General features: G+C 50.3%; 1 protein-coding gene across 2 annotated transcripts in view; it reads right to left on the bottom strand.

Annotated features, from left to right (window-relative positions):
- Positions 1–256: 256 nt before the first annotated feature.
- LOC128696932 (Y+L amino acid transporter 2-like) overlaps positions 257–24,778 on the bottom strand; it is a 111,953-nt gene continuing 87,431 nt past the window's right edge. The window contains exons 8-9 of one of the 2 annotated variants that reach the window (XM_070095204.1): positions 21,448–21,625; positions 257–439 (exon numbers count right to left, since the gene is read on the bottom strand). In XM_070095204.1, the coding sequence (XP_069951305.1) occupies positions 378–439; positions 21,448–21,625 (240 nt within the window). In that variant the 3' untranslated portion in view covers positions 257–377. The remainder of the gene's footprint in view (positions 440–21,447; positions 21,626–24,778) is intronic. The other variant, XM_070095205.1, reaches the window with a different exon arrangement.

Here is a 24,778-nt window from a genome sequence, read left to right as displayed (position 1 = left end):
GCACTGTCAGAAACACCAGCTGACATGTCCTCACATAGTCTTCTCCTCCAGCACTGTCAGAAACACCAGCTGACATGTCCTCACATAGTCTTCTCCTCCAGCACTGTCAGAAACACCAGCTGACATGTCCTCACACAGTCTTCTCCTCCAGCACTGTCAGAAACACCAGCTGACATGTCCTCACATAGTCTTCTCCTCCAGCACTGTCAGAAACACCAGCTGACATGTCCTCACATAGTCTTCTCCTCCAGCACTGTCAGAAACACCAGCTGACATGTCCTCACATAGTCTCCTCCAGCACTGTCAGAAACACCAGCTGACATGTCCTCACATAGTCTTCTCCTCCAGCACTGTCAGAAACACCAGCTGACATGTCCTCACACAGTCTTCTCCTCCGGCACTGTCAGGAACACCATCTGACACAGGTACCTCACTTTGTCTGTAAACAATGGGCATAAGTCTTAATTTTAGAGTAGTAGGTTGTAGGTAGTAGGTTGGTAGACAGCAACCACCCAGGGAAGTACTACCGTCCTGTCAGATGACTGTGAAACAAAAACCTGTAACTGTTTTGCATGATGGTAGGATTGCTGGTTTCTTTTTCTGTCTCATAAACACGCTAAGATAACAGGGATATCTTGCTACTCCTACTTACACTTTGGTCACACTTCACAGACACGCACATGCATATACGTATATATATACATACATCTAGGTTTTTCTCCTTTTTCTAAATAGCTCTTGTTCTTTTTTATTTCTTCTATTGTCCATGGGGAAGTGGAAAAGAATCTTTCCTCCGTAAGCCATGCGTGTCGTATGAGGCGACTAAAATGCCGGGAGCAATGGGCTAGTAACCCCTTCTCCTGTATACAATTACTAAAAAAGAGAAGAAGAAAAACTTTATAAAACTGGGTTGCTTAAATGTGCGTGGATGTAGTGCGGATGACAAGAAACAGATGATTGCTGATGTTATGAATGAAAAGAAGTTGGATGTCCTGGCCCTAAGCGAAACAAAGCTGAAGGGGGTAGGAGAGTTTCAGTGGGGGGAAATAAATGGGATTAAATCTGGAGTATCTGAGAGAGTTAGAGCAAAGGAAGGGGTAGCAGTAATGTTAAATGATCAGTTATGGAAGGAGAAAAGAGAATATGAATGTGTAAATTCAAGAATTATGTGGATTAAAGTAAAGGTTGGATGCGAGAAGTGGGTCATAATAAGCGTGTATGCACCTGGAGAAGAGAGGAATGCAGAGGAGAGAGAGAGATTTTGGGAGATGTTAAGTGAATGTATAGGAGCCTTTGAACCAAGTGAGAGAGTAATTGTGGTAGGGGACTTGAATGCTAAAGTAGGAGAAACTTCTAGAGAGGGTGTGGTAGGTAAGTTTGGGGTGCCAGGTGTAAATGATAATGGGAGCCCTTTGATTGAACTTTGTATAGAAAGGGGTTTAGTTATAGGTAATACATATTTTAAGAAAAAGAGGATAAATAAGTATACACGATATGATGTAGGGCGAAATGACAGTAGTTTGTTGGATTATGTATTGGTAGATAAAAGACTGTTGAGTAGACTTCAGGATGTACATGTTTATAGAGGGGCCACAGATATATCAGATCACTTTCTAGTTGTAGCTACACTGAGAGTAAAAGGTAGATGGGATACAAGGAGAATAGAAGCATCAGGGAAGAGAGAGGTGATGGTTTATAAACTAAAAGAGGAGGCAGTTAGGGTAAGATATAAACAGCTATTGGAGGATAGATGGGCTAATGAGAGCATAGACAATGGGGTCGAAGAGGTATGGGGTAGGTTTAAAAATGTAGTGTTAGAGTGTTCAGCAGAAGTTTGTGGTTACAGGAAAGTGGGTGCAGGAGGGAAGAGGAGCGATTGGTGGAATGATGATGTAAAGAGAGTAGTAAGGGAGAAAAAGTTAGCATATGAGAAGTTTTTACAAAGTAGAAGTGATGCAAGGAGGGAAGAGTATATGGAGAAAAAGAGAGAAGTTAAGAGAGTGGTGAAGCAATGTAAAAAGAGAGCAAATGAGAGAGTGGGTGAGATGTTATCAACAAATTTTGTTGAAAATAAGAAAAAGTTTTGGAGTGAGATTAACAAGTTAAGAAAGCCTAGAGAACAAATGGATTTGTCAGTTAAAAATAGGAGAGGAGAGTTATTAAATGGAGAGTTAGAGGTATTGGGAAGATGGAAGGAATATTTTGAGGAATTGTTAAATGTTGATGAAGATAGGGAAGCTGTGATTTCGTGTATAGGGCAAGGAGGAATAACATCTTGTAGGAGTGAGGAAGAGCCAGTTGTGAGTGTGGGGGAAGTTCGTGAGGCAGTAGGTAAAATGAAAGGGGGTAAGGCAGCCGGGATTGATGGGATAAAGATAGAAATGTTAAAAGCAGGTGGGGATATAGTTTTGGAGTGGTTGGTGCAATTATTTAATAAATGTATGGAAGAGGGTAAGGTACCTAGGGATTGGCAGAGAGCATGCATAGTTCCTTTGTATAAAGGCAAAGGGGATAAAAGAGAGTGCAAAAATTATAGGGGGATAAGTCTGTTGAGTGTACCTGGTAAAGTGTATGGTAGAGTTATAATTGAAAGAATTAAGAGTAAGACGGAGAAAAGGATAGCAGATGAACAAGGAGGCTTTAGGAAAGGTAGGGGGTGTGTGGACCAGGTGTTTACAGTGAAACATATAAGTGAACAGTATTTAGATAAGGCTAAAGAGGTCTTTGTGGCATTTATGGATTTGGAAAAGGCGTATGACAGGGTGGATAGGGGGGCAATGTGGCAGATGTTGCAAGTGTATGGTGTAGGAGGTAGGTTACTGAAAGCAGTGAAGAGTTTTTACGAGGATAGTGAGGCTCAAGTTAGAGTATGTAGGAAAGAGGGAAATTTTTTCCCAGTAAAAGTAGGCCTTAGACAAGGATGTGTGATGTCACCGTGGTTGTTTAATATATTTATAGATGGGGTTGTAAGAGAAGTAAATGCGAGGGTCTTGGCAAGAGGCGTGGAGTTAAAAGATAAAGAATCACACACAAAGTGGGAGTTGTCACAGCTGCTCTTTGCTGATGACACTGTGCTCTTGGGAGATTCTGAAGAGAAGTTGCAGAGATTGGTGGATGAATTTGGTAGGGTGTGCAAAAGAAGAAAATTAAAGGTGAATACAGGAAAGAGTAAGGTTATGAGGATAACAAAAAGATTAGGTGATGAAAGATTGAATATCAGATTGGAGGGAGAGAGTATGGAGGAGGTGAACGTATTCAGATATTTGGGAGTGGACGTGTCAGCGGATGGGTCTATGAAAGATGAGGTGAATCATAGAATTGATGAGGGAAAAAGAGTGAGTGGTGCACTTAGGAGTCTGTGGAGACAAAGAACTTTGTCCTTGGAGGCAAAGAGGGGAATGTATGAGAGTATAGTTTTACCAACGCTCTTATATGGGTGTGAAGCGTGGGTGATGAATGTTGCAGCGAGGAGAAGGCTGGAGGCAGTGGAGATGTCATGTCTGAGGGCAATGTGTGGTGTGAATATAATGCAGAGAATTCGTAGTTTGGAAATTAGGAGGAGGTGCGGGATTACCAAAACTGTTGTCCAGAGGGCTGAGGAAGGGTTGTTGAGGTGGTTCGGACATGTAGAGAGAATGGAGCGAAACAGAATGACTTCAAGAGTGTATCAGTCTGTAGTGGAAGGAAGGCGGGGTAGGGGTCGGCCTAGGAAGGGTTGGAGGGAGGGGGTAAAGGAGGTTTTGTGTGCGAGGGGCTTGGACTTCCAGCAGGCATGCGTGAGCGTGTTTGATAGGAGTGAATGGAGACAAATGGTTTTTAATACTTGACGTGCTGTTGGAGTGTGAGCAAAGTAACATTTATGAAGGGATTCAGGGAAACCGGCAGGCCGGACTTGAGTCCTGGAGATGGGAAGTACAGTGCCTGCACTCTGAAGGAGGGGTGTTAATGTTGCAGTTTAAAAACTGTAGTGTAAAGCACCCTTCTGGCAAGACAGTGATGGAGTGAATGATGGTGAAAGTTTTTCTTTTTCGGGCCACCCTGCCTTGGTGGGAATCGGCCGGTGTGATGATAAAATGATAATTAAACATAAAATTGAAACCCGTGAAATAAAATTAATATAACTTTATAAGAATCTGTACTCACAGACCTAACAAATTCCTTTTAAATATTTTAATTTATCTTAATAATAACAGATGATAGGTATTTCAGTTTACATTTAATCTTGGCCTTCCTGTCTGTACTTATCGGTTCTTAATCCAACAACGTTCCTGGAACAAGGAATTAGTTACCCAGTCTTTCGTATATTTATTATGAATAATAACAATAAGCTTTATTTCTACGAGTACATGATACAACTTATACAGACCATAGCTGACATCAGTGACATACTATACAGAACGCTTCTGGTTATGTAGAGTAATTCGGGCGACCCACACCAGCCGGCTGACCATACACAAATAACCCGCACATAGAGAAGAGGCAAATATTATTCTCAAATCTTCGGTGTCACTATGGGCTCTCCTCTATCTCTTGTTCTTGGTAATCTTTACATGGAATACTTCGAGACTGTTCTTCTTCCTACTATTGATGTGCGCCCTTCACTCTGGCTCCGCTGTGTAGATGACAGATGACATCTTTGCTCTTGGGCCTCATGACTCTATAGTCTCTAGTGCTTCGTTTCCTTGATGTTCATGTCCACCGATCAGATACAGTCTATGCCTTTTCCGTGTACCGCAATGGCATGTACCGCAGTGGCATGTACATTCACTACTTTTCTTATCATGCTTCCTCTGTCAAGAAAAGTGTTCTTATCTCCCTCTTTTTCCGTGCCCTCCGCATTTGCGATCCTCAATTACTTGAATCAGAAATTTCCACTCTTCATAATTCATTTTCCCGTCTTGGCTACTCTTCCCATTTCATAGACTCTGCCTTCTCACGTATTAAACAGACTTTCTTCTCTCCCAAACTCTCTACTCCTGGGAACTCTCCTGTCCTCTGCCTTCCCTACATTTCCGGTCTACTCTATTTCTTGTTCCTCTGTGCTCTCCAGTACTTTGGAGGAACTGGCCTATCTCTTTCTGACAGACTTAGGGAGCACAATAGTAGTGTTAGGCTTGTCGACACCAACATTGTTCTTTTCTATCATGCCAGAGATCACAGTCATCGTACTGACTGGTCTTCTGCTAAAACTGTCTACCCTACTTCCAACTTTTACAGTCGCCGTCTGGTTGAATTATCCCTTATTCACAACTTTCCTTGTATGAATATTAGTCGTGGCTTCGCCTCTGTAGATGCCTTCCTTTCCCACTACATTGTAAAATGCTCCAAACTTCAGAACACCCGTGACTTAACCTGATTTCTTTTTCTTCTTCTCCCCCTTCCCCTTTTCTCTTTTCTCTTTCTCCTTTGAGTTGTCTTTCTTCTGCCTTGGGTATTTGTTCCTTCATTATTTCCCCTTCCCTCTGTGTTCTTGTTTCTACCCTCTGTGGGCCTCTAGCTCCCTTGCAGTGTTCCTCTTTCTTAGTATTTGACTGGCTCCACCACCACCATTACAATCTCCACCACCTCCTGGCCTATATATACTTCCTCCTCTCCTTTTCGTTAGTGTGACTTTGTAAATGGTCCAAGTCGGTCCGAAACATCGTCGTAAGCTCCTCTCCTCTATGTGCGGGTATTTGTGTATCGTTCCAGTGACGGTACTGTGCCTTTTTTTCGTTATTTTCGGCTAACCGTACCTGGGATGTAACACGGACACTCAGTGTGTGAGATGAGTGCGCTACCAACCCAGCTACAGGACTTAAGTGTTAGAAATTTTATTGTAATCCCTATCTTTCATTTATTTATTATGAACAAAGGAAAATTGTGAAATTTGATTGTTAAGAGTGTGAGCTAAATCGCTAAGGTAGCTGGACGCTCTGGAACTAAGTAAAATAACCGAGCAAGCAGCACTAGTTAATAACAACTTTAACGTAGCAACGAGCTTCCCATCACCATTAAAAACTCAATTACAAAGACTATGTAGAATAGTCAAATAGAACCATTGAGTACAGAATCCTGAGTGGGGACAGTCGTCCCTTGGTATCCGCGGGGTATAGGTTCCAGGACTCTCCGGGGATACCAAAATCCGCCGATGTTCAAGTCCCTTGAATAAAATGGCGTGGTATTTGCACATAACCTACTCACATCCTCCCGTATACTTTAAATTATCTCAAGATTACTTATAATAATGCTTTAGAAACACTGTTATAGGAAGTTGTTTCTTCTTTTTCCTGCATCATTAAACAAATCTTACAGTGACTGTAGACATGTATCATGTTTAACTACTCGGCTGATGACTCTATGTACGATGTGCTAGTTCGCCTCACTAGCACAAGTATATAAAGGAACCAGGAGCTGTTGTTCCACAATCACCTTCCCAACCAGCAAACAAGATGCGCAGTTTGCTCAAAGATGATTTACTTAGTCCAAATTTATAACAATTTCATGATACTAAGAGTCTACCCTGCTTCTAACTTTTACAGTCGCCGTCTTGTTGAATTCTCCCTCATACATAATTTTCCTTGTATGAATTATAGTCGTGGCTTTGTCTCTGTAGATGTCTTCCTCTCCTATTACATCGTAAAATGCTCCAAACTTCAGAACACCCGTGACTTAATCTGATTCTTTTTTCTCCTCTTTCTACCCTTTTTCCTTTCCTATTTTCCCTTTTTCTTGTTTTGGGTTTTCTTTCTTCTGCCTTGGGTGTTTGGTCCTTTACTTCCCCCTCCCCCCCCCGTCCCTGTGTTTTTGATCTTACCTGCTGTGGGTCCTGAGCTCTCCTGTAGTGCTACTCTTTCCTGGCATTTGACTTGCCTCACTATTACTACTTCCTTTCCTACTACTTTTGGCTCCTACCTTCACTTTTGCCTCCTTTTGTTCTCTATCTCTTTCTATTCTTGTCCTAATAACCACTCTCCCTACTTCACACTACAACTATTGTCTTACTACTTATACTTCCTGCCTTACCTCTACCACTACTACTTACACTTCCTGCCTTACCTCTACCACCACTACTTATACTTCCTGCCTTACCTCTACCACTACTACTTATACTTCCTGCCTTACCTCTACCACTACTACTTACACTTCCTGCCTTACCTCTACCACTACTACTTACACTTCCTGCCTTACTACTACTACTACTACTACTACTTACACTTCCTGCCTTACTCTACTACTACTACTTACACTTCCTGCCTTACTCTACTACTACTACTACTACTACTTACACTTCCTGCCTTACTCTACTACTACTACTACTACTTACACTTCCTGCCTTACTCTACTACTACTACTACTACTACTACTTACACTTCCTGCCTTACTCTACTACTACTACTACTACTTACACTTCCTGCCTTACTCTACTACTACTACTTACACTTCCTGCCTTACTCTACTACTACTACTACTACTACTTACACTTCCTGCCTTACTCTACTACTACTACTACTACTACTACTTACACTTCCTGCCTTACTCTACTACTACTACTACTTACACTTCCTGCCTTACTCTACTACTACTACTACTTACACTTCCTGCCTTACTCTACTACTACTACTACTACTACTTACACTTCCTGCCTTACTCTACTACTACTACTACTACTACTACTACTACTACTACTACTACTACTACTACTACTTACACTTCCTGCCTTACTCTACTACTACTACTACTACTACTACTACTACTACTACTTACACTTCCTGCCTTACTCTACTACTACTACTACTACTACTACTACTACTTACACTTCCTGCCTTACTCTACTACTACTACTACTACTTACCCTCCGCCTTCTACCTACTACCACTACTACTACTTCACACTCCTGCCCACTTCACTACTACTACTACTACTTATACTTCCGCCCACTTACTACTACCACCACTCACTTCACACTCCTGGCCCCCACTCTACCACCACCACTACCACCACTCTATACTCCTGGCCCCCACTCCCACTACCACTCACTCACCACTCTACACCTCCCGCCCTACCCCACTACCACCACCACCACTTCATACCCTGGCCCACTCCACCACCACACCACCACGCCACCACCACCACCACCACCACCACCACCACCACGACACTCCCGGGCCCACCTCCACCACCACCACCACCACCACCACCGCCGCCACCACCACCACCACCACTCACACCCCGCTCCCACTCCACCACCACCACCACCACTCACACCCCGCCCCACCCCACTACCACCATCACTACTCTATACTCCTGGCCCACTCCACTACTCTATCACTACCACCACCACTACCACCACCACCACCACCACCACCACCACCATACTCCCATCCACCCCACCACCACCACCACCACTCACTCCCGCCCACTCCCACCACCACCACCACCACTCACACCCCGGGCCCACCCCACCACCACCACCACCACTCATACTCCCGCCCCACTCCACCACCACCACCACCACCACCTAAACCTGGCCCACTCACCACTCACCACCACCACTCATACTCCCGCCCCACTCCACCACCACCACCACTCCATACTCCCAGCCCACTCCACCACCACCACCACTTCATACCTCCCGCTCCCACTCCCACCACCACCACCACCACTTCACACCTCCCGCCCACCCCACTACCACCACTACCACTTCATACTCCCGGCCCACTCCACCACCACCACCACCACCACACTCCCGCCCACTCCACCACCACCACCACCACTCACACTCCCGCCCACCTCCACCACCACCACGATACCCCGCCCCACCCACCACCACCACCACCACCACAACCACCAACCACTACACTCCCGCCCTACCTACCACCACCACCACCACCACCACCACCACCACACCACCACCACTACCACCACCGCCACCACCACTTCACACTCCCGCCCCACTCCACCACTAGCACCACTTACACCTCCCGCTCCACCCACCACCAGCACCACTACCACCACCACTACTACCACTCCACTTACACTCTCCCGCCCACTCCCACTACCACCACTACCACTACCACTACACTCCTGGGCCCACTCTACCACTCACCACCACTACTACCACCACACCTCCCGCCCACTCCACCACTCACTACCACTACCACTTACACTCCCTCCGCTCCACCCCACTATCACTACCACCACCACCACCACTTCACACCTCCCGCCCCACTCACCATCACCACCACCACCACCACCACCACCACCACCACCACCTGCAACTCCCGGCCCACACCCACCACCACCACCACCCACCACCACCACCACCACTACCTAAACTCCTCCACCACTCACCACCACTGCACACTCACTCACACTCCGCCCCACCCCACCACTCACTACCACTACTACCACCACTTTACCTGCCACTACCACTTCATGATCTCCCGGGCCCACTCACCACCACTACCACTACCACCACTACCACTTTACTGTCACTACTTCACACTCCCGCCTCACTCCCTTCACTGTACTACCACTACCACCACTTCACTCCCGCCCACTCACGACTACTACCACCACCACCACTACCACCACTCACACTCCTGGCCCCACTCCACCACTACCACTACTTACACCTCCCGCCCTACTCCCACTACCACCACCACCACTTCACACTCCTGCCCCCACTCCCACTACCACTACTACCACTTCACACTTCCCGCCTTCACCACACTACCACTACTACTACTCTCACACCTCCCGCCCACTCTACCACTACCAATACCACTACTACTTACACTTCTTCTGGCCCTACTTCACTACTACTACTACCACTTCACACTCCTGTCTACTTCACCACTGCTACTACTATTACTTCACTACTCACTACTAATACCACTTCACACTTCCCGTCTTACCCACTATCACTACTAATACTACCACTACTACCATTACTACTTCACTACTTACACCCTCTGGCTCCACTCCCCATCATCACTACCATCACCACTACTCACTACCACTTCACCCCACCCACTCCCACACTCACCACTGCCGCTACCACTACTACCACTACTTCACATCCCGCCCTACTCCACCACTACCACTACCACTTACACTTCCCGCTCCACCTACTACTACACTACTACTATTACCACTACTACTAATACCTATACCTCCCTGCCCCATCACATCATCACTACTCACTACACCTCCCGCCCACTCCCACCACTACCACCACCACTTCACACTCCCAGTCACTCCCACCACTACTCACTACCACTCACTCACCACCACCACTTCACACTCCCGCCCACCCCACCATCACTACCACTCTACACTCCCGCCCCACCCACCACCACCACCACTACCACTTCACACTCCTGGGTCTTACTCATCACCACCACCACCACTACTCACCACTACTACTCACTTACACTCCTGGGCCCACTCCACTACTACCACCACCACGCCACTACTACCACTACCACTTACACTTCCCGTCTCACTCTACATCACTACTACTTCACACTCTCTGTCTCACTGCAACACTCACCACTACTACACTCCCGGCCCTACTCCACCACTCACTACTACTCACACCTCCCGCTCCTACTCCCACTACTGCCACTACTCACTACTACTCTTTACACCTCCTGTCTTACCCCACTACCACTACCACCACTACCACTACACTACCACTTCACACTCCTGGCCCATCATCATCATCACCACCATCACTACTCAATACCACCACCACCACTAATTTCACACCTCCCGCCCACTCCACTACCACTGCTACCACTACCATTTACCACTACCACTCACACTCCCGCCCTACCTACTACTTCTCTCACTTCACTACTACTTACACTCCTGCCCACTCTTACCACTACTACTACTACTACTACTACTACTACTACTACTGCCACTACTACCATTACCACTAATACCACTTACACTCCCTGGGCCCTATCTCACTACCACCACTACTCACTTTACACTCCCGCTCCACCCCACTACTCACTACCACCACTACCACCAGCACTACCACCACCACCACCACACTCCCGGGCCCACCCCACCACTCACCACCACTACCCCACACCCTCCCGCCCCACCTGATCACCACCACTACCACCACTACTTCACCACCACTAGCACCACTACTACCACCACTCACACTCCTGCCTTAATTTCAGTCTACCACTACTCACTTACACTCCCGCCCACTCACCACCAATACCAATACCACCACTACCACTTACACTCCTGGGTCTTACTCCTGCCACCACTAGCACCACTTACACTTCCCGTCTGTAATTCTACCACTAATACTGACTACCACCACTACTACCACTACCACTACCACTCTACACTCTGGGCTCCCACTCCCACCACCACCACTACCACTCACTCTACACCTCCTGTCTTGACTCTCACCACCACCACACTCTCACCACCACCACTACCACTAATCACACCTCCCGCCCCACTCCCACTACTCACTGCCACCACTACTACCACTACTACTACTACTCACTCATACCTCCTGCTCCACTTACTACTTCACTGCTACCACTACTACCACTAATATCACTACCACTACTTCACACCTCCTGCCCCACTGCACCACTACCACCACTCACACTCCCGGGCCCCCACTCCACCACTTCACCACTTACACTCCCGCCCACTCCACCATTCACTACCACTACCACCACTACTCACTCACTACCACTTCAGTTAACTCCCGCCTTACCCCACCACCACCACACTACCACCACCACCACCACCACCACCACCACCACCACCACTCACACCTCCCGCCCTACTCCACCACACCACTACCACCACCACTACCACCACCACCACACTCCCGCCCACTCCACTACTCACTACCACTACCACTACACTCCCGCCCCCACTCCACCACTCTCACCACCACCACCACTACCACCACTACCACCACCACCACCACCACCACCACCACCACCACCGGCCACCACCACCACTACCACCACCACCACACTCCCACCCATCCCACCACCACCACCACCACCACCACCACCACTCCTACACTCCCGGCCCCACCCACCACCACCACCACCACCACCACTCACACCTCCCAGCCCACCCCACCACCGCCACCACCCACCACCACCACCACTCACCACCTTCACAGTCCCGCCCCACTCCCACCACCACCACCACCACCACCACTCACACTCCCGCCCCACTCCACCACGCCACCACTAATACTACCACTACCACTCACTACTACCACCACTACCACTACACTCCCGCCCACCCCACCAGCACCACCACCACCACTCACTTTACCGTCAATACCACTCACACCTCCCGCCCTACTCCCACTACCACCACCACCACCACTACCACTTCACACTCCCGCCCCACTCCCACCACCAATACCACCACTCACAACTCCCGCTCCACCTCTACCACTACCACTACCACCACTTACACTCCTGGCCCACTCCCACGACCTCACTACTACCACTACTACCACTTACACCTCCCGCCCTACCTCACTACCACCACCACTTACACTCCCGCCTCACTTTCATCACTACCACTACCACTTCACACTCCCGCCCACTTCACTACCACCACTACCACTTCACACCTCCGCCCTACCCACTACCAATACCACCACTCTTTACACTTCCGTCTTACTCACCACCACTACCACTACACTCCCAGCCCACTCCACCACCACCACTACTCACCACTACTCACACTCCCACCCACTCCACCACCACCAACACCACCACTACTCACACCTCTGGCCCCTACCCCACCACCACCACCACCACCACCACCACCACCACCACCACTCACGCCTCCCGCCCACCCCACCACCACCACCACCACCACCACTTCACACCCCGCCCACTCCACCGCTACCAATACCACTACTCACTACTTCACACTCCCGCTCCCACTCCACCACCGCTACCACCATTACTACCACCACTACCACTACCACTCACACCTCCCGCTCCCACTCCACCACTACCACCACTACCACCACTACCACTACTACCACTACCACCACCACCACCACTATTTACCACCACCACCACTCACACCTCCGTCTTTACCCCACCACTCACCACTCACCACCACCACCACCACTCACACTCCCGCCCCACTCCCACCACCACCACCGCTCGCCACCACCACTACCACCACTTCACACTCCCGCACCACTCCACCACCACCACCACCACTTCACACCCGCCCACTCCCACCGTCACCATCACCACCACCACCACTCACACCTCCCGCCTCACCCCATCACTGCCACCACTATCACTTCACCACTACCACCACTCACTTACACCTCCTGGCTCCACTCTACCACTACCACCACTACCACCACTACTACCACCACTACCACTACCATTACCACTACCACCACTACATCCTCTGCCCCACTCCACCACTCACCACCACCACCACCACCACCACCTCACACCCCGCCCCACCCACCACCACCACCACCACCACCACCACCACCACCACCACCACCACCACCACCACACCACCACCACCACTCCACACCTCCGGCCCCACTCCCACCACCACCACCACCACCACCACCACCACCACTCACACCCTCTGGGCCCAGCTCCACCACCACCACTACCACTCACTACCACCACTACCACACTCCCGCCCTCACTCCACCACCACCACCACCACCACCACTACCACCACCACCACCACCACCACCACCACCACCACCACCACCACCACCACCACTCCACACCTCCGCCCCACTCACCACCACCACCACCACCACCACCACCATACCTCCCGCCCCACCCCACCACTCACCACCACTCACTCACAACTCCCGCCCCACCCACCACCACCACCACCACTCACCCTCCTGCTCCACCCACTACTCACCACCACTACCACCACCACCACCACCACTTTACACTCCCGCCCACTCTCACCACCACCACTACCACACTCCCGCCCACTCCACCACCACACTCACTCACCACTCACACCTCCCGCCCCACTCCACCACCACCACCACCACCACCACCACCACCACCACCACCACCACCACCACTCACACCCCGCCCACCCACCACCACCACTCTCACTCACCCCGCCCACCCACCACCACCACCACCACACTCCCGCCCCCACCCCACCACCACCACCACCACCACCACCACCACTCACACTCCCGCCCCACTCCACCACCACCACCACTCACACTCCCGTCCACTCCACCACTCACCACCACTCACTACCACTACCACTTACACTCCTTCTGCCTTACTCTACCACTACTACTGCCGCCACTAATACTACTACTACTCACACTCCTGCACTCACTACTACTACTACTACTTCACACTCCTGCCCACCCACTGGGCTACTAATACTACTCACTACTACTACACTCCTGCCCTTACTCCTACCACTGCACACTATTACCACTACTACCACCACTACCACTTCACACTCCCGTCCCACTCACCACTACTACCACTACTACTACTACCACTACCACTACTACCACTACTAATACTACTACCACCACTTCACACTCTTCTGGCTCCACTCAACACCACCACCACTACTACCACTACTCACTTCACACTCCCGCTCCACTCCCACCACTACTACTGTCCATCACTACTACTACCACTACTACTACTACTACTCATCACTACCACTACTACACCCTCTCTGGCCCTACCCACTCACCACCACTAATACTACCACCAATACTCACACCTCTGGCCCACCCACCACTCACTACCACTACCACCACCACCACCACTCACACTCCTGGCCCCACTCCACCACTACCAACACTACCACCACCATCACCACCACCACCACCACCACCACCACCACCACCACCACCACCACCACCACCACCACTCACACCCCCGGCCCACTCACCACCACCACACCACCACCACCACCACTCTACACCTCCCGCCCACCCACCACCACCACCACCACTTCACACTCCCGCCCCACTCACCACTCACCACTACCACTACACTCCCGCCCCACTCCCACTACCACCACTACTACTAATACTACCACTACTACCACTCCTGCCTGACTTCCCACTAATACCACTTCACACTCCCGCCCACTCCCACTACTACTACTCACTACTACTTCTTACACTCCTGCCTTACCTACCACCACCACCACTCACCACCACCACCACCACCACCACCACTCACACTCCCGCCCACCCACCACCACCACCACTTCACACCTCCCGCCCCACTGCACCACCACCACCACTACACCTCCCGGGCCCCACTCCCACTACCACTACCACTTACACTCCCGCCCCACTCTACCACTCACTCACTACTCTACACTCCTGCCCACTGCACCACCACTACTACTTCACACTCCCGGCCCACTCTACTCACTACTACTTACACTCCTGCCTTACTCCCACTACCACTACCACTGACCTCCCGCTCCACTCACTATCACTACTACTACTACTTCACACTCCCGCCCTTTACTCACTACTACCACCACTACTACTACTACTACTTACACTCCCGCTCCCACTCACTACTCACCACTACCACCACCACTACCACTACTACACTCCCGCTCCACCTCCCCACTACTCACCGCTACTCACTACCACCACCACCACTACACCTCCCGCTCCACTTCATCACCACTACCACCACCACTACTACCACCACTCACACTCCCGCTCCACTCACTACCACACCACCACTACTACACTACCACTACTGTCACTACCACCATTACTCACCACTACCACTTCACACTCCCGCCCCATCCGCCGCCACCACCACCACCACCACCACCGCCACTCACCACTAATACCACCACCACCACCACTGACTCCCGCCCCACTCCACCACCACCACCACCACCACTTCACACCCCCACCCCACCTCCACCACCACCACCACCACCACCACCACCACTTCACACTCCTGGGTCCCACCCACCACCACCACCACCACCACCACCACCACTCACACCCCGCCCACTCCCACCACTCACCACCACACTCACCACTACTACTCACACACCTCCCAGTCTTACTCCACCACCACCACCACCACCACTTACACTCCCGCCCACTCCACTACCACTGCCACCACCACCACCACCACTACTTCACTCACACTCCCGCTCCTACCCACTACTACTACTACCACCACTTACACTCTGGCCCACTCCACCACTACTACTACTACCACCACTACCACTACCGCCACTACCACCACCACCACCACCACTACACTCTCGCCCCACTCCACTCACCACCACCACCACCACTCACACCCCGCCCACCCCACCACCACCACCACCACTCACCACTACCACCACCAGCACCACCACCACCACCACTTCACTCTCCCGCCCCACTCACCACCACCACCACCACTTCACACCTCCCGTCCACCCACCACCACCATTACTACCACCACACCACCACCACCAATCACACCCACCCACTCCACTACCACCTCGCTACCACTACTCACTGCCACCACTACCACTACCACTACCACTACCACTCTACACTCCCGCTCCCACTCACCACCACTGCCACCACTGACACTACTTACATTTCTTGGCATTTGCATTATTTATGAATCACACTCCCGCCCACCCACCACTCACTGCCACCACCACCACGAAACACCACCACCACCACCACCACTACCACTACCACTTACACTCCCGCCTCACTCCCATCACCACTTACACCTCCCGCCTTACTCCACTCACCACTCACACTCCGCTCCCACTCCACTCACCACTACCACTACCACTTCACTCCTGGCCCACCCCACTCTACCACCACCACTACTCCACTCTACACTCCCGCTCCTACCTACTACCACTACATCTCCCGCCTTACCTCACTACTGCTACCATTACCACTACTCACTACACTACCACTACTACCACTACCAATTACTTCACTACCACTCACACCCTCTGGCCTTCCCATCACACTTACACCCTCCACACTCCACCAATACCACTCACACTCCCACCCACTCCCACTACTCACTTCACACTCCCGCCCTGGCTCCACCACTCACTACCACCACTACACCTCCTGCCCCACTGCACCACCACCACCACTCTACACTCCCGCCCACTCCACCACCACTTACACTCCCGCCCTGACTCCACTACTCACCACACCACTGCACCTCCCGCCCACTGTACTACCACTACTTCACTTCACACTCCTGCCTTACTTCACTACTACTACTACTTCACACTTCCTGGGTCTTGACCACTTACCACTACTACTCACTACCACCACTACCACTATCAATACTTCACACCTCCCGCCCTACCCCACCACCACCACCACACCACCACCACCACCACTCACCACTCCACACTCCCGCCCACTCCCACCTCACTCATCACCACTTCACCACCACCACCACCACCACCACCACTCACACCCCGCCCTGACTCCACTATCACCACCACCACCACCACCACCACCACCACCCACACCCGGCCCCCACCCACCACCACCACCACCACCACTCACACCTCCCGCCCACTCCACCACTTCACTACCACCACTACCACCACCACCACCACCACTACCACTGCCACTACCACTAACACCACCACCACCACTTCACACCTCCCGCCCCATTCCACCACCACCACCACTACCACCACCACCACTACCACTCACACCTCCCGGCCCACCCCACCACTCACCACCACCACTACCACCACCACTACCACACTACCACCACCACCACTCACACCTCTGGTCCACCCACCATCACCACCACTCACCACCACTCACTTCACACTCCCTGCTCCCACTCCACCACTACCACCGTCACTCACTCACCACCATCACTACATCCCCGCCTTACTCCCACTACTCAATACTACCACTACACTCCCGCTCCCACTCTACCACTACCACTTCACACTCCCGCCCCACCCACTACCACCAATACCATTACCACCACCACTACCACTTCACACACTCCCGCCCCACTCCCACCACCACCACTACCACACTCCCGCCCCACTCACCACCACCACCACCACCACTACACTCCCGCCTCACCTCCACTACCACCACCACTCACTCACCACTCACCACTACACTCCCGCCCCACTCACTCACCACCACCATCTACACTCCCGCCCACTCCACCACTACCACCACTACTCACTACCTACACTCCCGGCCCCACCCACTACCACACTGCTACCACTACTCATTACTACTACTACTACACCTCCCGCCCTAATTTACTACTTCTCACTACCACTACTACCACTTACACTTCCCGCTCCACTCCATCAATACCACTGCTACTACTACTAATCTCTAATACTACTATTACTCACTACCACTACTTACACTCCCGCCCATTCTACCACTCTCTCTCACCACTACCACTACCACTCTACACTCCTGTCTCACTCCACCACCACTACTACTACTACTACACTCTGCCCTACTCCCACCACTAATCTCCAATACTACCACTACCACTTACACCTCCGCCTTGCTCCCATCACTTCACTACTACTACGGACTCACTACTCACACCTCCTGGGCCCACTCTACTACTACCACTGCTACTACTCATCACTCACACAACCACTATCACTACCACCACCACTACACCTCTGGCCCTATCTCCACCACTACCACTACCACCACCACTCACACTCCCGCCCACTCCACCACCACTACCACCACCACCACCACCACCACTTCACACCTCCCGCCTTACTCCACCATCACCACCACCACCACCACCACCACTACCACTACCACTTCACACCTCCCGTCCACCCACCACCACCACTACACTCCCGGGCCCTACTCCACCACTCACCAATACTACCACTACTACTCACACTCCCGCCCACTCCACAGCTACCACTATACCACTTTACACTCCCACACACCCACTACTACTACTCACCAATACCACTACCACCACCACCACCACCACCACCACCACTCACACCCGCACCCACCCCACCACCACCACCACCACCACTCACACTCCCGTCCCACCCACCACCACTATCACCACCACCACCACCACCACTCACACCCTGGCCCACCCACCACCACTGCCACCGCCACACTACTCAACACCACCACCTACCACCACCACTACTCTACACCTCCCGCCCCACTCCCACTACCACTTCACACCCCGCCCACCCACTACCACTACCACTACTTATACTCCCGCCCACCTTCCTCCACTACCACTAGCACTACTCACTCTACTTCACACCTCCCGCCCTAATTCCACTACTTCACTACTTCATACCCCCCACCTCCTGGCTCCACTCCACTACCACTTACACTCCGCCTTGCCCCACTCACTACCACTACTACTTACACTCCCTGCCTTACTCCCACTACCACCACTACTCTGCACCCTGCCCCACCCACTACCAATACTCACTTCACTACTCACTACTCTCTACACTCTGGGTCTTACCCCACCACTACTCACCACCACCACTCACTACTCACCACTCACACTCCCGCCTTGACTCCCACTACCACCACCACTACCACTACTACCACCACTACCACTTACACTCCCGCTCCACCCCACTACTACCACTACTACTACTTCACACTCCTGCCTTACCCACTACTCACTACTCACTACCACCACTTCACACTCCCGCCCTACTCCCACTACCACTACCACTACCACCACCACTCACCACCACCACACCACTACCACTCACCACACTCCCGGGTCCACCCCACCACTTCACCACCACCACCACCACCACCACTACCACCACCACCACTGCCACCACCACCACACCACCACCACCACTCTACACCTGCGCCCCCATCCCCACTCCCACCACCACCACCACCACCACCACTCACACTCCCGCCTCACCCACTCACCACTACCACCACCACCACCACCACCACCACTCACACCCCCATCTCACCCACCACCACCATCGACTCACCACCACCACCACTCACACTCCCGTCCACTCCACTACTACTACTTTACACTCCCGTCTTACTCTACTACCAACACTTCCACCACTAATACCACTTCACACTTCCCGCTCCACTCCACACTACCACTACCACTACACTCCTGGGCCCACCCACCACTCACTACCACTACTCACTCACCACCACCACTCACACTCCCGCTCCCACTCACCACCACACCACCACTACCACCACCACTCACACTCCCTGCCCCCACTCCCACCATCACTACCTACACTCCCGCCTTACCCCACTCACTAACACTCTCACCACTACCACTTACACTCCTGCCCCACTCTGCCACCACTAATACTACTCACACTCCTGGCCCCACTCCACACCACTACCACCACCACTAGCACCACCACCATCACTACCACTACTTCACACCTCCCGCCCCCACTCCCACCACCACCACCACTACTCCCTGCCACCACCACCACTTCACACTCCCGCCCACTTCACCACCACCACTTCACACTCCCGCCCACTCACCACCAACACTCTACCACTACCACCACTCTACACTCCCGCCCCACTCCGCCACCACCACCACCACTCACACCCCCGCCCACCCCACCATCACCACCACTACCACTACCACCAATTACCACTCACCACTTCACACTCCCGCTCCCACTCCCACTACCACCACTACTACCACTACTAATTTACACTCCTGCTCCACCTACCACCACCACCACCACTACCACCACCACCACCACTTCACACTCCCGCACACCCACCACCACCACCACCACCACCACCACGCCTTACTCTACTACTACTGCTACTACTACTACTACTTACATTTCCTGCCTTACTCTGCTACTACTACTACTTACACTTCCTGCCTTACTCTACTACTACTACTACTACTACTACTACTACTACTACTACTACTACTACTACTACTACTACTACTACTACTTACACTTTCTGCCTTACTCTACTACTACTACTACTACTATTTACATTTCCTGCCTTACTCTACTACTCCCACTTCTCTTGTCCCGTCCCTGCCAGCTCACCTATATATACTGCCTCATCACCTTTCTTTTAGTGTGACTTTGTAAATGGTCCAAGTTAGACTGAAACGTCATCGTAAGCTCCTCTCGCTTATGTGTGGGTTATTTGTGTATTGTTCCACTCACGGTATTGTGCCATTTTTTCTTTAGTGGAATTCAGCCACGAAGTATATTATGTATATTTAACGCAGGATAACCCAATAAAGTCAGTGGGAATAATTTCCATGTTTTGATGAGTATTATACTCTGAAATAATTATAATAATTATTCATTGTACATAGCCTTAGAATGTGAAAAAGAAAAAATAATCCGAGTTAAAAAAAAATTTATATTAGTGTCTGGCTGACTTACCCATAACGTGAAGCAACTTGTGTGGTTTGTTGTGTCTGTGGATGGTGAAGTAATAGACTGGAAGACCTGTGATGATGATGATCACTGCCATCATCACCTCCAGAGGTTGACGGATCACTGGAAGCACCGTCAGGAACACAGAAACTATGAAGTATATTATGGGGAAGATGATCCACACCTTGAAGGGATGAAAATGACTAAAATGAGAATCGTTAAATTATCAGTCATGTTGTGATGAAAAGAAAGTGAGATGTTTCAGGTTTATCTTAATTTTAGGTTGTGTAAGTTTTAATGTGTAATTTTTATTAATCAAATTAGTTTTTTAAAGTTATTTCAGAATGTTTCTTCTGATCAGAAAAAAGTCACAGTGTTTGACTTTATCTGATTAATCAAAGTTAAATCTACATAATGTACTTTTGTATGTCTAAAACATCTGTTTACTTTAATATTATTGTAAAAAAAATGTATTTTATACAGTATACAGAAAGTTTAAAAAAAAAACTTCCTTAATATCTTTCTTTAATACTTACTAACGTACTTGATTATTTACGTACAGTACAGAAGCAAAGATGTAATGATCAGGTGTTTTTTATGTCAGTACAGGATGTGAAACCTGTGTTTCCTTGATGGGTGAGAAACCAAATAATTATTTTTAGTAAACTGTATTATCCAACATCCTTCATCCTTAAACAGAAAAGAATGTAAGCTGATACATAATTTTTCCCTACATATAACGACGCCTACAATATCATAATAATTTTGAAACAAGGTGAGAACACAGTAGCTGGCTTAACTTCCTCTACCACCTGTGAACTCACTAAGAAAAAATATATGCATAACACAGATGAAGAAGTTTGGGTTTATGAAATTCCGTTGCCATGGATGTGACTAGATTTACTGTGAAAAATTACCAGAAGTTAAGTAAATGAATCATTGTACAGAGGTCCGTAGCCGTAACTGATAATAGAAACAATGTTTCTCCAAGGTAGACATTCACATATTCTTCCACTAGTGGATATTTCCACTGATGACTCCGCCTGACACTGCTGCACCTCATCTATCAGCAGTATATATGCTCCGTCTCCATGAATATGATGCACTTTTATCAGGACTGGTGGACTGAACACATCGACTCTAGGTTGAGGGACTGATTACCTCAAACTCATCCTCACTCTCCACTTTTCTTTGCATTGGACTGAAGAAGTTTACCTGTTAAAAGTTTACCTCCTATACAATGTGCTGCCACTTTTCTTAACAATCTTTTGTGAGATACAAACAGTCTTTTGTAAGGTACAAATGTTTTATTACTGATGCCCAACAATTTAGTGGCTACTTTATTAGACTCATCATTTAAGTGGCTACTTATTAGACTCAACAATTAAGTGGCTACTTTATTAAAGATACTCAACACCGGTATATCAGCGTTAATTACTGGGTTATCACCTGGTGAAGACTCATGTCAGACGACACACCTGATCAGCTCAATGTAGCCATCATCGTTAACCTTATTCAGAAACCCGGTCAACGAGGAGGTAAAAGTCTAGACAACATTGATCCAAGGAATTGGAATTACCCTGCCTTTACTGACACAGACACAGACGATCCCCGTTGGGGAGGGAAACACTGCTTACTCACGATGCATTACTCTAACAGGGTAAAGATCAAACCTGTGAGTGGGACAGTCAACGACTCGTCCAAACTAGCCCTTGCAGCTACCATCAGTGGTACTCTGCGAGTCAAGTGCAACGCAATCCTCTCTCTCAAGGACGCTTTTGTGGTCATCTGTACAGATGACTTCGAGGCGGAAAAACTAACCATCACAGAAGCTATCTCCACTCTCGACCAACGTGGATTCCAAGTCCTGACATCCCCAGCCCTGAAAGCCAAGAGAACTGTTTCTCAAAAAGCTCGACAAACTCATCACAACCCAAGACATCTCGGAAACCAAATCATCAATCGAAGAAAAAACACCTGGGCCAAGATAGAACACATCACTAGAATTCTCAATGCTTCCTCCATGCTGAAGGTCACCTTCAGTGACGTCAGCATGGCAACCCAAGCTCTCAAGGAGGGCCTGGCCATTTTCTACTTCCACATCCATCCAACATTCACTGAAGCAGAGAAATTTAAATACATCTCTCAATGTTACAACTGCTATTCTTACCAGCATACCACGAGGAACTGCCCCTCCATAGACAAGAAGATCTGCCCTACCTGCGGCACAGAAGGCCACGATTTCAAGTCATGCACCTCCACCACACCACCCAAATGCCTCAACTGCATAAACGACCACCACACCTTGGCGGCCAGATGCCCCACCAGACGGGAACTACTGAAAAAACAGCTTGAACAACAGCAGACTCCAACTACCCAAGCAACCTCATACGCTACCGTTACCAGGAATCTACTTGACTCCACCCGAGTCCTCCAGGCCTCCACGACTACATCACCACTGTCCGTGGGTGACTCCACCAAAATCCTATACTGCATCATGTATGCCCACGTCCACAATACTGCGGCACCAGGCTCCTTCAACACCACGATCAACGAACTCTTCCAACTCAACAACATGCCCAACATTATATTCCCTGCATCACCACCGTCAAGCGACATTGTGACGTCCACTAACAATATAATCAACATCGCATCTGCTCCTCCACTACCACCGACCGCTCAAGAGTTCGACCAATCAGAGACCACTGAACCACAGCAGAACCTCACCAATGAGAGCCCACCTCCAGCCTCTCCCACATCCACCACGACCAACCATCCACTCCTCCTTCCTCACCTCCACAATCGCCTTCTCCACCTTCCTCACCTCCTCCACCTTCTCAACCAACCCTCAAATTCAGAGGAGTCACGTTCTACACCATGAAACAATTCAGCAACACTGCAAAATTCACCTGCCACGAAAAACCAACTACCCTCAACCAGATTGTGAAAATTTGTGTGGACTGCCTCCAAGTGAGTCGCCTACCCTGGCAAACTCTGTTGACACCGAGCTCTGAGGTGGGTACCTCAGCCTCACAAGTGGCTTATAGGACAGATTTTCACAAATGATTGATGTTGCAAGAAACTCGCCTGCATACATGTATAAAGGACTAACTTACTTGGTGTTGCAGCATATATCCTGATCTTCAACTTCCCTAAGCTTAGCGTTAGCCCCTTTGGACTTCCCCTCAGAAACCACGTGCAACCAGGAGCCTTAATTCCTGCAATATTCAATCGTTATTAGTGACCTGCCTGCACCTCAGAAATTCCTATATCCAAGAGGGTGTGTATCCCCTAGTATAACTATGCAGACATGTACACTAGCTTCCAGACTGCCAAG

Source organism: Cherax quadricarinatus, chromosome 49 (assembly GCF_038502225.1).
Source record: "Cherax quadricarinatus isolate ZL_2023a chromosome 49, ASM3850222v1, whole genome shotgun sequence".
Classification (NCBI taxonomy): Eukaryota; Metazoa; Arthropoda; class Malacostraca; order Decapoda; family Parastacidae; genus Cherax; species Cherax quadricarinatus.
Note: the sequence above shows the minus strand (reverse complement) of the source record. Positions and strands in the feature narration are given on the sequence as shown.